Raw genomic sequence first — 14,905 nt, 5'->3', positions numbered from 1 at the left:
TACGTATGTCTTATAATAAATAAACTGAGGTTAAAAAAATAATAATAAATAAATAAATAAAATAAAATAAAAAAAAGCCCTTTTATCAGTTTCTTTCCGTGAGCAAACCTCACATCTACCACTCAGCTATCAGCCACAACATTAAAAACATTTCTACCACAAACGGACCCCCACAGTGCAGGTGTGATGTGGTGGTGGATCATTCTCAGCGCTGCAGTGACACTGACGTGGTGGTGGTGTGTTAGTGTGTGTTGTGCTGGTGTAGAGTGAATCAGACACAGCAGTGCTGCTGGAGTTTTTTAAACCCCTCAGTGTCTGGACTGAGAACAGTCCACCGACCAAAAACATCCAGCCAACAGCGTCCTGTGTCACCGATGAAGAACTAGAGGACGACCGACACACACTGTGCAGCGACAGATGAGCTACTGTCTCTGACTTTACATTTACAAGGTGGACCAACAAGGGAGGAGTGTCTCACAGAGTGGACACAGGGTTTAAAAACTCCAGCAGCACTGCTGTGTCTGATCCACTCTACACCAGCACAACACACACTAACACACCACCACCACCACGTCAGTGTCACTGCAGCACTCACTCTCTCACACACACACACACACTGAGCTGAGAGCAATATTTGTTCTAAAATGGTGGGGTTTGACGGCTTGGGGGCGGAGTCAGAGCTGTTTCTCTCAGTGAATGCTATTGGCTGATGTTTCCTGTTTTTGAGACTGTATACACCCCGCCTTATACTAACTCCCAACAAGGAACACAGTAACACCCTCATTATTAGTAATGAGTTAGTGTCAGTGTATAATACTGTTCCTGATCTTTATGTTCTAATGAACCACACAGGGGTGTTAGTAATGAGTTACAGTGCGTTGGTGACAACTCCCACAAAACAACACAGTGATAGCTACTTCACTTTCTAACAATGACCCATGCATTTCTCAACACATAAGGAGCTAGGACTCAACACATTCATTATCTGTAACCGCTTATCCATTCAGGGTCGCGGTGGGTCCAGAGCCTACCTGGAATCATTGGGCGCAAGGCGGGAATACACCCTGGAGGGGTGAAGATAAAAATGTTCTTTGGACCGTTCTCAAAGTATTTTAAAATTTACCAACTCATGAGAAAATAACAAAAAGGTCCAAAAATACTCTCTTCCTCTTCGGGGGAGGCGTGTCCGTCACGAGAGAGTCGCAGACACCAGTCGAGTGAAGTTCAAAGCAAATCAAAGTATTTATTTACCAAAATACTGGATCCAGGAGAACTAACACATTGAGAACAGTGTAATACCCCTCCCAAGTGAAAACTCTGACCTCCCATGATCTGACTCCAACAGTTATACCCCAGATGACGTATAGCCTGGTGGTGAGGCGTTTCTGGCTGATTAGCGTATATTAATATGCATAATTTCACGTGTTAGTACTCAGCTTTTCACGTGCAATATTCAGGTGCCTGTTGTGACCCTGAAGACATTCTTTATCTGGCCAGGCTGACAATGGGCCTCTCTTCCCAAGAGACTAAAATTTAGGGAGTCCGAAATATACACTTCAAGGCCACAAACAGAAGCTACAGATCAGCGCCTCCGTGACCAACACTATGATGTCAGTGTGTTACAATCCTGGAGTGCACATCTGTTCAAGGTTAGACGTTAAGAATTAAAAATGTGTAAATATCAAGTTATCATGCCATATAGTGAAGTTAGCTTATAATATGTCTTTAGGAGTAATTATCATATGAGTTAGTAGTGCAGAATCAAGCAAAAAAAATGTTTAACTACATGTGTAAGTAATACATGATGTAAATACTGGTTAGTCATTCATATAAATGCATATAAGGTACAGGATTTCACACAATGAGTATGTAGTTATAAATGCTAATTTAACTAATCATCATTTAAGGATATTTGTCAACAAACACAAAGTAATAAAATTGTTTTCTACAACAGGGGGCACCAGTCCTTCACAGGGCAACACAGACACACACACACACACATTCACTCACACCTACCAACATGTGTTTTTGGACTGTGGGAGGAAACCGGAGCACCCGGAGGAAACCCACGCGGACACAGGGAGAACACACCAAACTCCTCACAGACAGTCACCCGGAGCAGGAATCGAACCCACAACCTCCAGGCCCCTGGAGCTGTGTGACTGCGACACTACCTGCTGTGCCACCGTGCCACCGGACTCAACACAGTGAACTGAATATTTGTGAGTGCTCTTTGATATTATCTGCCCTGGACCTCAAAGAAGCACTTGATTTTTAAAAAAAAAAATCTAAGGTAAGCAGACTGTAGACATTGAGGTATTGAGCATGTTTCCTAACATCTCTCTGATGCTGAGTATAAAACGTTTAAGGAAACCGTTGCAGCGTGTGGCGTCTCCAGCTTCCTTCAAGGACGTGCCTCAGCACTGATACAGTCATCACACACCAAAGCACGTGGGGTGAATGTGAGAGACTGGCACCTCCTCCAGGGTGTGTTCCTACCTTGTGAACAGTGATTCCATGTGAACTCCGGACCCACCCCCTGCCAAATCTTGAACCAGATAAACAGTTACAGACAGTGAAAGGATGAGCGAATGACTGACTGAATGAATGAAGGCAGAGGAAGGGAAGAAGCTGGAGGAGAGGCTGGTTTGGCAAAACTCTTTAATTCACGCGTGAGATTAAAGCACAAAGGCAGGAGACGTAAGAAAGTCTGAGAGGAAACAGCACAGCGCCTCATTTACAACTTCTTACAAAAAAAACACACAAAAGACAAGCAACAAACCTTACATCACTTCCTCCCCACGCACAAGGACTTTCATCTCCAGACTCTTATTATACGCTCTAGAAAAGAGAACCCTAATAATATACAGTGATACTGTGGGCCGGGTGCCAGGGCCAAGCCGGAGAAACAGGGCCTCACTCCCATGGAGCTTCGGGTGAGTGGGATGTTCATATAGAGATAAGACCAGGAACTCCTAATATGGGCAATCAGCTCACGTCCCCTGCTCCTTTTATGGGCATGGGGCCCGCAGCCGGGCAACGCCTGACACGGGGAGTGTAATCAGATAAACACACAAAATAAAACAGAACAATAATTCCACATTAAACCACCATCCTCAACTCGTTTATGTCCTCATTCTCTCCGGCCTCGGGGGGAGAGAGAGAGAGAGAGAGAGAGAGAGAGAGAGAGAGAGAGAGAGAGAGAGAGAGAGAGAGAGAGAGAGAGACCAACCTCTGGGCTGACAATGAAAGTGCTTTGTTTGGATTTGTGGGATGTATTTGGTTGTAATTGTGGTTGTATGGTGTAGTGTGTAGTTGTGGATGTAGTTTAAGTTGTGGTCGTAACGTTGTATTTTTCCTCTTTGATAAACTCATATTCTCTCTTCTCAGGTCCAAAGACTTCAGGCTGCGCCAGAAAGTCCTTCCACCATTTTCTGTGTGTGTGTGTGTGTGTGAGAGAGAGAGAGAGAGAGAGAACACACATGTACGAGAGAGAAGGAAAGAGCGCATGTAAGAGAGAGAGAGTGCGTGTGTGAGAGAGAGCGCATGTAAGAGAGAGACAGAGAGTGTGCATATGTATGTGTGTGTGTGAGAGAGAGAGCGTGTGTGTGTGTGAGAGAGAGAGCATATGCATGTGTGTGTGAGAGTGTGTGTGCAAGAGAGACTGATAGTGTGTATATGAGAGAGAGAGAGAGACCGACAGAGAGAGAGTGTGTGTGTGTGTAAGAGAGACTGACAGAGTGTGTGTGTAAGAGAGAGTGTATGTATGTATGTATGTATGTATAAGATAGACTGACTCTGTGTATGTATATAAGAGAGAGGCCGACAGAGTGTGTGTGTGGTTTATGAGAGAGAGTGTATATATTAATTGGCTGCCCAAGCCTCCAGATCCTTCATATCATCCTCATCCTCTTCTTCCTTCTTCTTTGCTGTAATAGACACACACACACACACACACACACACACACACACACGGAGGGATCGTCAGAGAAAACCTCGTATCTCCACTCACAGCACACTCCATGTCACGAGGACTTTGTGAAAGGGTTAGTGTTCACAGGGTGACATTGTAAGGGTGAGTGGTCCAGATGAGCTCAGCTGCAGTAGCAGGGTGGAGGGAGTGAAGAAACAGCACAGTCTCCTCCCTCAACATCCACAGCTGTGGGTGCTTAAGCCCCAACTACTCTACGGGTACTGAGGCAGCTGCCTGCTACTGTGTGTGTGTGTGTGTGTGTGTATATATACCGTATTTTCCGCACTATAAGGCGCACCGGATTATAAGGCGCACTGTCGGCTTTTGAGATAATCCGAGTTTTTTAGGTGCGCCTTATAGTGCGGATAATACGGTATATATATATATATATATATGTGTGTGTATATATATATATATATGAGTGGACAGTACCTGGTCTGGAAGGTAAGGACGTGGAGGGCACGTTTGGCAGCGGTACATTCTCTGTTCCCCCGATCTCCAGCAGGTTTTTATCCAGCTCTTCCTGCTCCAGCTCCTCCAGCTCCGCCAGCAGCTCGTCCTGTAATAACACACACACACACAGGGACTTTTTTTTTTTTATATAACACCTTCACAAGCCTTATGCAGCAGAGTTCTTTGGACCGCAGGCAGAGGGCCATGCTACACTCGCTTTTCTCTTCTTCATTTTTCAGTGTCCCTACAACAAGTGCCTGCTTCCTGCGAGACCCATGACTTCCACCACCAGCGCATGGGCCCCGCCCTGCCTCATAGAGCGTCCTCCATTAAACCCCAGGAACGCAGGAACCCTGTTCTTACCTCGTCAAACTCCTCCCCGAAGCCGACGGGTTTGGAGATGGCATCAGAGATCTCCTGAGCCAGCTCCTGCTGCTCCGTGATGTCCTGCATCAGCTCGTCCACTTTATCAATATCCCTGAAACACACACACGGGCCGGGTGAGGTCCACTGCAGGGGGCGGCACTTTATCAATGTCCGTGTGTGAAAGAGTGGGTAGATCAACCCAAACCATGCATCTGTACACACTGCACATCTCTACCACTATATATCCTCTGTTTACAGTGTGTACTACAATCCTGTGTGTGTGAGTGTGTATAGAGTAAGTATGAGTGTGTGTAAATTATATATATGAGAGAGAGAGAGAGAGAGAGAAATTTATACACACACACACAACCTCAGACCTCTTCCCCAGAGTTGCCTGGTGTTACTTTAACCTCAGGAAGCTGTGAGTGAGGGTCAGCGTTAATCTCTCAGCACTGATCTACCATCTGAACCCGGATTACTGGGGAGGGATTAATTAAACCTGGATTAACAGAGATTTAACTTTCTGATCTAGAGCTCCTAAGAAAGTCTCTGAGCCGTAACCACGGCACCCACAGCGCGCTCACTGACTGAATAAAGCCGGGAATAATAAAGTAAGACCAGTACATGTTGTCGTGAGCGGCCTTCATGGCTTTAGCGGCGAAGCCCATGTTCTTGATGACCTCTGTGTTGGTGTTAGCGTTCTCTAGCGCCTCCCGCTGGAACTCGATGGTGGACAGAGTCCCATCGATCTGAGCCAACTGCTTCTCATAGCGTTTCTTACGCTTCAGAGCCTGCAGAGCAGCTAAACACAGAGAAACACACAGAAATGTCATTAAAACACAGAGAACTATGATTTTCATGCCATCTCATAATAATACCATGGTATACAGTTTTACCGGGCAGGTGTGAGTGTGTGTGAAGGGTGAAGTGGTGATAAGAGTGATGACAATCTATAAAGAATTCAGTTAACACACACACACACAAGGACAAGTCCAGTGATGGTTCTAAACTAAGGAACAGTAAAGGAGGCAGCGACGGAGGCTCAGAGATACACCTCATTTCTGTCAGAACTCAGTCGTCTGATCTCAGCTTTACTTCTTCTTCCTTTTACCTGGACTCACTGTGTCCTAAAGGTTAGAGAAGAGGGCTGTGGACTGAAAGGTCATTGGGTCGATTACCACGAGCGGCAGTAAAACTGGGGGCAGTGGGAGTGAAAGAACAGCACAGTTCTCCTCCTCAATTCACGGCTGAGGAGCCCTGGAGCAAGGCACCAAATCCACAGCTGCCCCCCGGGCGCTGGGGATGTCTGCTCTCTGCTCTAGGTGTGTGTTCACAGCCCCTAGTGCACTAGTGTGTGTGTGTGTGTTCACTGTCACAGATGGGTAGTGGAAGACACATTATGCTGCAAGTTACATTTACAAAACAGCAGCATAATGCCCCCCCCCGTGGTTCTCTTAAATGCACAGGAACACACAAGATTTTACCTTTCGCTAAACAAACCCCCACCGGACGAAGAGGTAACACAAGACATGTCATCATTTTTATACACTTCTCTGCAGTTTTACTGTCTCAGGTGTGTTCCCCAAGTCTGTTCACAGCGTTGAGGGATTGAGCTCTCACTTATTTCCTAGTGTGTTTACAGCAGGTGTGGTGTACGTACACACACACACACACACACACATACACTCTCTCTCTCTCTCTCTCTACCCTTAAGCTCTTTCTGTAGAACGGTAATGTCCTCTTTCCTCCTCCTCCACTGCTTTCTAAGAGCCTTAACTGCTGAATGAGTTCATGTTTCTACTTGTCATCTTTACCTTACTCTGTCGTGTCCCCTTTGTTTTTCTGCAACCTACCAAAGCTTGCCATTCCATTTTCATAAATAACTTTTACCTGAACTATTCCATTTCTTCTGTGATCCTCTGCTGATCCCTTCAAACCAGTAAAATATACCTTTCAGATCATCATTTATTCAATTCCATCCTACTTTACTACTGCAGCTGGCCATTTTACTTTTACTCTCTGACCAATTCCTTTCTCTTTCACGCCTTGTTTCGGCCTCTCCTGCCCTCCACCCTTCTCCTCCTGTACAGAGCTGGTGTTGTCCTCAGTAGTAACAGAGGTGTCTCTTTCCCTGATGAACCCTCAGTCCTTTTACTGTTGTCACTTTTTCCCATCTGCTCTCACACACACGGCCCATTATGAAACTGTAACAGTTGAATTAACTGAATCTGAAAATGGTTGTGTTCTGTTTGACACTGTCTCCCTGCTGCCACCTGGTGTAAAAGAATGGACATAAAATCTACAGTTAATATAGAATAAGGTACTGTACATGTTCCTTAATTAAACATACCCTATATGTTCTCTAATTAAAGGTACAATACATGTTTTTCTGAGTGTTGCAGTATAAAGTACTGTGTCCGAGCACAGGGAACCTAGGCATGGGGTGCCGCTCTGATAAAGACCGGTGGACTCTAGACCCCCTACAGCGGAGCACAGAGTTACAGCAGAAGAGATGCGAGTGCGATGCGTGTTTACAGAATGATATTTTATATTATCTGCACATCTATATCAAATTAACAAGTGTGTTAAAGCACACCAATGGATTACCCACTACATCTGCAGAACATTAGCAGTTAATTGGGCTCAGAACTCTGAGCAAAATATAAACACAATGAAAACTAGAGCCGCTAGCGGCTATCTGCGGGTTCAAGCACTAACTGGCTTAATATGGCAGTCAAGTCAAATCTGACAACTCCTGTAGTATGAATTGATCGGGAGAGGATGTATTGACATTTGTGGCTATGGCAATATTGTTAGACATTGAGCCAAGTAGGTATGTGCAGTGTCAGATTATTTGTAATAAGTGCTTGTGTTTGTGACTTGTGTTCTACAGTCTCTGAGGTGTGTTTGTTTCTGAGTGATGTGTGTGATGTAAGAGGGTCTTTGTGTGAGGTATATAATGTGTGAGCAGTGCTTACTATAAACTTGAATATTACAGGTGTTGGTCATAAAATTAGAATATCATGAAAAAGTTGATTTAGTTCCATAATTCTATTCAAAGAGTTAAACTTGTATATTATACTCATTCATTACTCACAGACTGATATATGTCAAGTGTTTATTTCTTTTAATTTGATGATTATAAATGACAACTAATGAAAACCCCAAATTCAGTATGTCAGAAAATTTGAATATTGTGAAAAGGTTCAATATTGAAGACAACTGGTGCGACACTCTAATCAGTGAATTAACTCAAAACACCTGCAAAGGCCTTTAAATGGTCTCTCAGTCTAGTTCTGTAGGCTCCACAATCATGGGGAAGACTGCTGACTTGACAGTTGTCCAAAAGACGACCATTGATACCTTACACCAGCAGAGCAAGACACAAATGGTCATTGCTAAAAATGCTGGCTGTTCACAGAACTCTGTGTCCAAGCACATTAATAGAGAGGAGAAGGAAAGGAAAAGATATGGTAGAGGATTGTTAAATAAAACCCATTCAAAAATGTCAGGGAGATTCTCAAAGACTGGACTGCAGCTGGAGTCAGTGCTTCAAGAACCACCACGCACAGATGTATGCAAGACATGGGTTTCAGCGTCGCATTCCTTGTGTGAACCCACTCTTGAACAAGAGACAGCGTCAGAAGCGTGTGGCTTGGGCCAGTGTAAAGTTTCCACAGTTAGTGATGGTTTGGGTTGCCATGTCATCTGCTGGAGTTGGTCCACTGTGTTCATTGAGGGCCAAGATCAATGCAGCCGTCTACCAGGATGTTTTAGGGCATTTCATGCTTCCTGCTCTGACCAACTTTATGGAGATGCAGGTTTCATTTTCCAACAGGACTTGGGACTTGCACACAGTGCCAAAGCTACCAGTATCTGGTTTAAGGACCATGGTCTCCCTGTTCTTAATTGGCCAACAAACATGCCTGACCTTAACCCCATTGAAAATCTACAGGGTATTGTGAAGAGTAAGATGCAATACGCCAGACCCAACAATGCAGAAGAGCTGAAGGCCACTATCAGAGCAACCTGTGCTCTAGACAGGCTACTATAGAGTAGTTGTATATAAATATAAAATATTTAAATGCAGGTGGGCATTTAAATGCAGGAGGCGGTGTGGGGGAGGAGGTTGCCTCGCACTACAGCCAATCAGAGTGCAGCTCTTGCCTTTTAACATGTCAGGCATTAAATGGGACACTGTACTCTGTGAGAAACAAGTGTAAACATCAGAAACTCAGTACATCAGAATAAAACACACAATAACAAAGGGTATTTTCTGACTGGTGAGGGTAAATGGCCACTTGAAGAAGTATAGGAGACTTTATAATTTTTAATTATGGTATGACCATTAACCTTTGCAGGTGAATAGGATCTTAACCTCCATATAGATCAACAAAACAATATTTAGTTTTGTAGTTCTATCTGGTGGTGAAAGAATTTACTACTGTAACATAGTGTTGCTAAGCAGTTACAGTCTTTCATGTTAGAACTGTTTAAGGGAGTACTACTCTATGGATATTTTCCTAACATGGACATATGTGGTATCAGTGGAATCCTAAAGACCTGGCATATAATAATTATCAATAAAATGTTGAACTTTCATCACTATGTGGCTTACAAGCCCCTCCAAATAATAGAGATCCAGCATGAATTCTAGAAATCACAAATGCACCTATAACTCAAAAAAGCTTTCCCCAAAAATTTCAAAACTGCACATGCTTGATCAGTATGAGGATCAGATGACATGATTAAATTGTGGTGCCACTGCAATCCTAGATGGCGCTAAAACACAAAAAAGCTTATTTTATCAGTTATTGTCCAATTGTAGCGCCCCCTTTTGGTGGATTGGAGTCATATTGTATATGCTTCTTCATAGTAAGGCCCTACATACGTATGTCCAATATAATCTTGATTGGGCTTAATTTGTTTGAGTTACAGCTGAAAGAATGTTTAAAGCTCCACACACTTCGATTTATTGATTTATTACAACAAAAGTTTGTCCAAATGTTGAACTTTTTTTGATAATTATTGACCTACAGGCTCTGCAGATTCTAACAAGGTCAATTATTTGGGAATAGAGCAAAATTCCACGGACTAGTTCGAAAAAGTTCAATTTTAAACAACTGGCGATTGAAAAAAAACAATGCATTTTTTGACAACACTTGCAACTATAAAGTTGTGAGGCCCTCTGCAGAGTATACAGAGAAGTAAACTGCGTGTCGATACGCTTAATTTTCGCTGAGAAATATCATATTTTCTTGATATAGCGCCCCCTAGTGGCTATCGTTACGAACATTTTTATGCACTTAGGGAGTGCTCCCAGGAACATACCAGTCAAATCCCATGATGATTGGACCTTGTTAAGGTAGTCAAACAGGTGCTAACATCTGATTGGCCGATGACGATCACAATTTTGCCCGAATCTAATTGTCCTTAATTTTCCACTTATAGCCTTGCCCAGAGAAGCAGCATGCAAAACGGCGGTCCGATCTGCCTTGTGGATGCTGAGATATACACTTGTAGCATTTACAGCGCCCCCTATATGAATATTGGCTCCTCATTTGACATGCTACCTCAGAATCATATCTGGAAGTAGAATATGAAATTTGAACACATTGGAGTAAAGTATGAAATTGTTATAAATTTGTAAGTACGATACGATAAGCTGAAGAGGTTCATTTGCATATGGCGGCCATATTGAATCGAAATTTAAACTTTTTTTTGATAATTATTAACCTTCAGACTCCTGCGAACATTTTGGCACCAAGCTCAAGAGAATTGGACAAAAATCCCCGGACTAGTTCGCAAAAGTAGGTTTTGCAAACTATGCAAATTAGCGTGATAATAACGTTGGAAAAATGAAATTTTTGATTTGTCAGGACCCAAAGAATCAGTGGAAAAAAAGATTTTGTCTCTACGCCTCACGATGTAGGAGATATGAACCTAAACGCGTTTCACTTCGCTATAGCGCCACCATTAGGCCAATCAGTGTAATTTTTGTTGTCCTCCGAGATGCACACAAACTACATCTACCCTCCAAGTGGGAAGTCTGTACAACCTACGGTCTCTTCCGCACAATGACTTTTACAGGAGAAAAAGAATAATAAGAAAAACCGGTACAAAAACAATAGGGTTCTACGCACTGAGTGCTTGAACCCTAATTAAGAAGTTACTTACGATAATGTCATTCCTTTGGGAAATTAGAGCAACATTATTGTAGTGTGATGTTTGTCTGGGGGAGAATGTGTTAAATGTAACTGGGCGAGTGACTGTAGAGTTGTGTGTGGAGAAGGTGAAATGAGGACTTCTTTTGTAACAGAATTTAAGTTAAAGTTAAACAACAGAAAGGAACAGAATAGTTTTGTGATGATGTAGAGTATGATGTAATGTGCATCTTAGACTTTTAAAAGGTAAAAAGAGAACACCATCATCCTGCACCTCGAGTGTCACCCTGGGGTTCACCTTTGTTCTTTTTTAATAAAACAGACACTCAGCCTCCCACGGGTGAAACAGGCAGGTGTTTGAACATTACTTAACGCGTTTTATTTGTTGTTGTAATCTTTAGTAATGTAAGGTTGTGTCAGTGAGATGTATTAATTGTGGTAAATATGTGAATGGTCAATTATCTGACCTCCCTCTAAATCTATCAGGAACCCTAGGATATATTTGACACTGAACACTGTATAATCAGAAAGGGAATAACTATCATTTTTAAATATTTTAAAGCACTCAACAACAGGAAGATGCTGTAACTGAGACATCAGTCTAAAATATGCCCACCATGAAAGTAACACCAGATTTTTACACTTCTCTTTTTTTTTAAGCACACCCACCAGGAGGCACCATGTGAACACCCCCTGAAGCTGGAAGCTTAAGTCAGACACATCGAAATCTTCAATGCAGCACCAACTGGCCAAGTTCTGACATAAACACTGTGTTCAGCTCGGCCGAACAGCACACCACCAGTGCACTATCAAATAATAACATACAGAGGAAGTGTGTGATTTTTCCCACAGAAACACATGTGTAACTCGAGCTGTTTAGTTTTGTAGCACTTTCGCTCTGTGTTTACTTTCATGCAGTTAGCGCTCTCCTGAATTTAGAGTCAGTTCCACCTTAAGCAATGTAACTGTAACAGCAAAAATAAGTCAGTGTTACCCCCCTATGGAGCAGGAATAGAACAACATCCTCATCTCGGTTGGTGCTTTTCAGCGTTTGGAGTCTCTCCGTTGTCTAAAAACCTCCAGATGGTGTTTCTCTGCCGTGAGCAGAGAGAGAGAAAGCCTAGCACCGGACCCAGACACTTTGTTTTTTTACCCATTTACAGACACTGGGGCTTCGTAAACACATTAGAGCGGTGTCCAGAGCAAACCGACTGTAGAGCAGCACATGGAGAGGACACACTCACAGGTTTTTACACTTATTTCTTTTTTTTAAAATCATGAATGGCACCTTTAATTTTGTAAACATTTAAAAAGGAACACATGTTGTTTTGCTGTATTTATGTAAGAAAACACCCACAAAAATGTTAAAATCAACATCACACGACCAAACACCTTAACAACTTCTTTGACACAAACCAACTCAAACCTCGCGTGGCCGAGTCAGACCTCGGAGAAAGCTGCCTCCCGACTTTCTCTTTAAAGCAGCATCACTGTGAGGTCATGATTTGGGAGTGGCCACCGTTAGGATTTACTGGGATTAAGATCAATCAAACCCGGAGTTAAAGACTGTCCTTTAGGAATTTCCCTCAGGTCTTTTCCTGCTGGACACCGCTGACCTGAGGCCCTAAGCGATCTAACTCTGTCACCATTAACTAACTTCTCTGAGTTACACAGATCACTGAATCCTCGAGTCAAGCAGTGAAACTAATTTTACTGAGAAGGCACTTAAGGTGGAGCTGATGGATATGTTTAATATCCAGCCAATAGTATCAGAGACCGACTTGAGTGTGTGTTCTTTGTTGGAGCTTAAAACGTAAAGATGGGGCCTAAAGTTAACTAAAACAAACTTGAGCAGCATTTAATGTGGAATTTAAGGTGGCAATAAAGGATATTAATGAACCTGCACATAAAGATTAGAGAGGTTCAGTAAAATGTAAACAGGACTCGGAGTGTGACTCTTCTCTACAGGAGCTGAAAGCTGGGCAGTGTTAGCTAGAACATTGATCACTACTTAAGGTGGAGCTTAATGATATTGATAAACCTGTCAATAAAAATAACCATATTAAAAGCAAGCTGGTCTCTGACGGTGTGACTGTATTCTCTACAGGAGCTGAAAAAGACTGTGGAAATAATGTTAACTAAAGCATGAGCTTTAAGGTGGAACTTAAGGATATTAATTACCCAGCTAATGTGTTTGTCCTCTACAGGAGCTGAAAGGTAAACGGTAGATAAGTGAGTAGTGACTGTAGAATAATTTAATGTGGAATGAGGTGGAGCTAGAGGACGTTCGTTAAATACTTATCCAATAAGTTTGGGGATGTTTAGTTAATGTAAACAGGTCTCTGAGAGTGGGATGTTCTGCACGTGAGCTGAAAGGTAACCTGTGGCCCTAGTGTTAGCTAGAACGCACTTGGTCTGAATTTAAGGTGGACGTAAAGAATTTTTATCGTTAGTTTGCAAGGAAGGTGACTGTTTTCTCCACAGGAGCTGAAAAGTCAACAGTGACCTAATGTGAACTAGAACAAACTTCAGCAGCATTTAAGGTGGAAATTAAGGAGGCACGGTGAACAGAGGGTCTGGGGAACTGGGAGAAGGCAGGACCGAGCTCTCCTGGGTTAAACTCACCTCTCTTGTTTTTGGTGCCGTTCCTCTTGGCCGTGAGCAGCTCCTGGTCGATCTTCTTCTCCAGGAATACCTGTTTTTTGGTGAGCATGTCCTCCGTCTCTCTGAGGCGCTGGATGGCCTCCTGAGCGCTGGGGGCTTTCCCGCCCTTGCCCCCGCTCCCGAACAGCTTCCCGAACACGGACATACCGAACGGAACCGGGCCCGGGTCTCAGGTGAACTCTGGTGAGGTCCGGGCTCCTCTGCTTCTGTTTCTTCTTCTTCTTGTTGTTGTTTCCTCTTCGTCAGGGCCCCGTGACGTCACCACGTAGCGAGGATCTACACATCATCTCCCCACACTGCGACCGGGGTGTGTAGATGAGCTGTAGATCAGAGAGATGACCTCAGGGTGGCGCTGTTTCACGGTAACTCACGGTAGGTTGTTTCTGAGGGGCCAGACTGTCGAGCCCAAAATGTATGGAAGCCCATTAAAAAAAAGGCACCAATATTTTCATTAATTTGAGAGTTGCTATTTCGATTTTTCGAGATAATATCTCATTATTTTGAGTGTACATAAAGACTAATATGGTTTGGGTCTTGTTTTAAATTAATTTATTATCTGTAACCCTACTCCAGTTCAGGGCGGAGGTGGATCTGTACCCTACCCAGAATCACTGGGCGCAGGGCAGAAACACACCCTCGAGGGGGCGCCAGTCCTTCACACACACAAACACACACACACACACACACACACATTCACTCACACCTACAGACACTTTTTAGTCTCCAATCCACCTACCAATGTGTGTTTTTGGAGCTTGAGAGGAAAGAGGAGCACCCGGAGGAAACCCACGCAGACACAGGGAGAACACACCACACTCCTCACAGACAGTCACCCGGAGGAAACCCATGCGGACACAGGGAGAACACACCACACTCCTCACAGTCACCCGGAGGAAACCCATTCAGACACAGGGAGAACACAGCACACTCCTCACAGACATTCATATTGGTCATCCATCCATCCATTGTCTGTAACCGCTTATCCAATCTAGGGTCGCGGGGGGTCCAGAGCCCACCTGGAATCATTGGGCGCAAGGCAGGAATACACCCCGGAGGGGACGCCAGTCCTTCACAGGACACACAGACACACACACATTCACTCACACACTCACACCTACGGACACTTTCGAGTCGCCAATCCACCTGCAACGTGTGTTTTTGGACTGTGGGAGGAAACCGGAGCACCCGGAGGAAACCCACACGGACACGGGGAGAACACACCAACTCCTCACAGACAGTCACCCGGAGCGGGAATCGAACCCACTTTAAATTAGTTTTTCAGTTC

General features: G+C 43.7%; 1 protein-coding gene across 1 annotated transcript; it reads right to left on the bottom strand.

Annotated features, from left to right (window-relative positions):
• Positions 1-2,649: 2,649 nt before the first annotated feature.
• Positions 2,650-13,961, bottom strand: chmp4ba (charged multivesicular body protein 4Ba). Its single transcript, XM_066664350.1, has 5 exons — positions 13,582-13,961; positions 5,417-5,594; positions 4,790-4,904; positions 4,406-4,532; positions 2,650-3,929 (listed from the first exon to the last, which is right to left on the bottom strand). The coding sequence occupies exons 1-5, from the start codon at positions 13,763-13,765 to the stop codon at positions 3,865-3,867; spliced, it is 669 nt and encodes a 222-aa protein (XP_066520447.1). The 5' UTR covers positions 13,766-13,961; the 3' UTR covers positions 2,650-3,864.
• Between the last annotated feature and the right edge of the window lie 944 nt (positions 13,962-14,905).

Source organism: Hoplias malabaricus, chromosome 3 (assembly GCF_029633855.1).
Source record: "Hoplias malabaricus isolate fHopMal1 chromosome 3, fHopMal1.hap1, whole genome shotgun sequence".
Classification (NCBI taxonomy): Eukaryota; Metazoa; Chordata; class Actinopteri; order Characiformes; family Erythrinidae; genus Hoplias; species Hoplias malabaricus.
This window is presented reverse-complemented; position numbering and strand designations above follow the sequence as displayed.

Coding starts and splice junctions, on each gene's coding strand:
- chmp4ba (XM_066664350.1), bottom strand. CDS start 13,765: ATGTCCGTGTTCGGGAAGCTGTTCGGGAGCGGGGGCAAGGGCGGGAAA. Junction 4,905..5,416: donor AAGGCCGCTCACGACAACAT/GTACTGGTCTTA, acceptor TGTGTGTTTCAG/GGATATTGATAAAGTGGACG. Junction 3,930..4,405: donor GTCCTTACCTTCCAGACCAG/GTACTGTCCACT, acceptor TGTCTATTACAG/CAAAGAAGAAGGAAGAAGAG.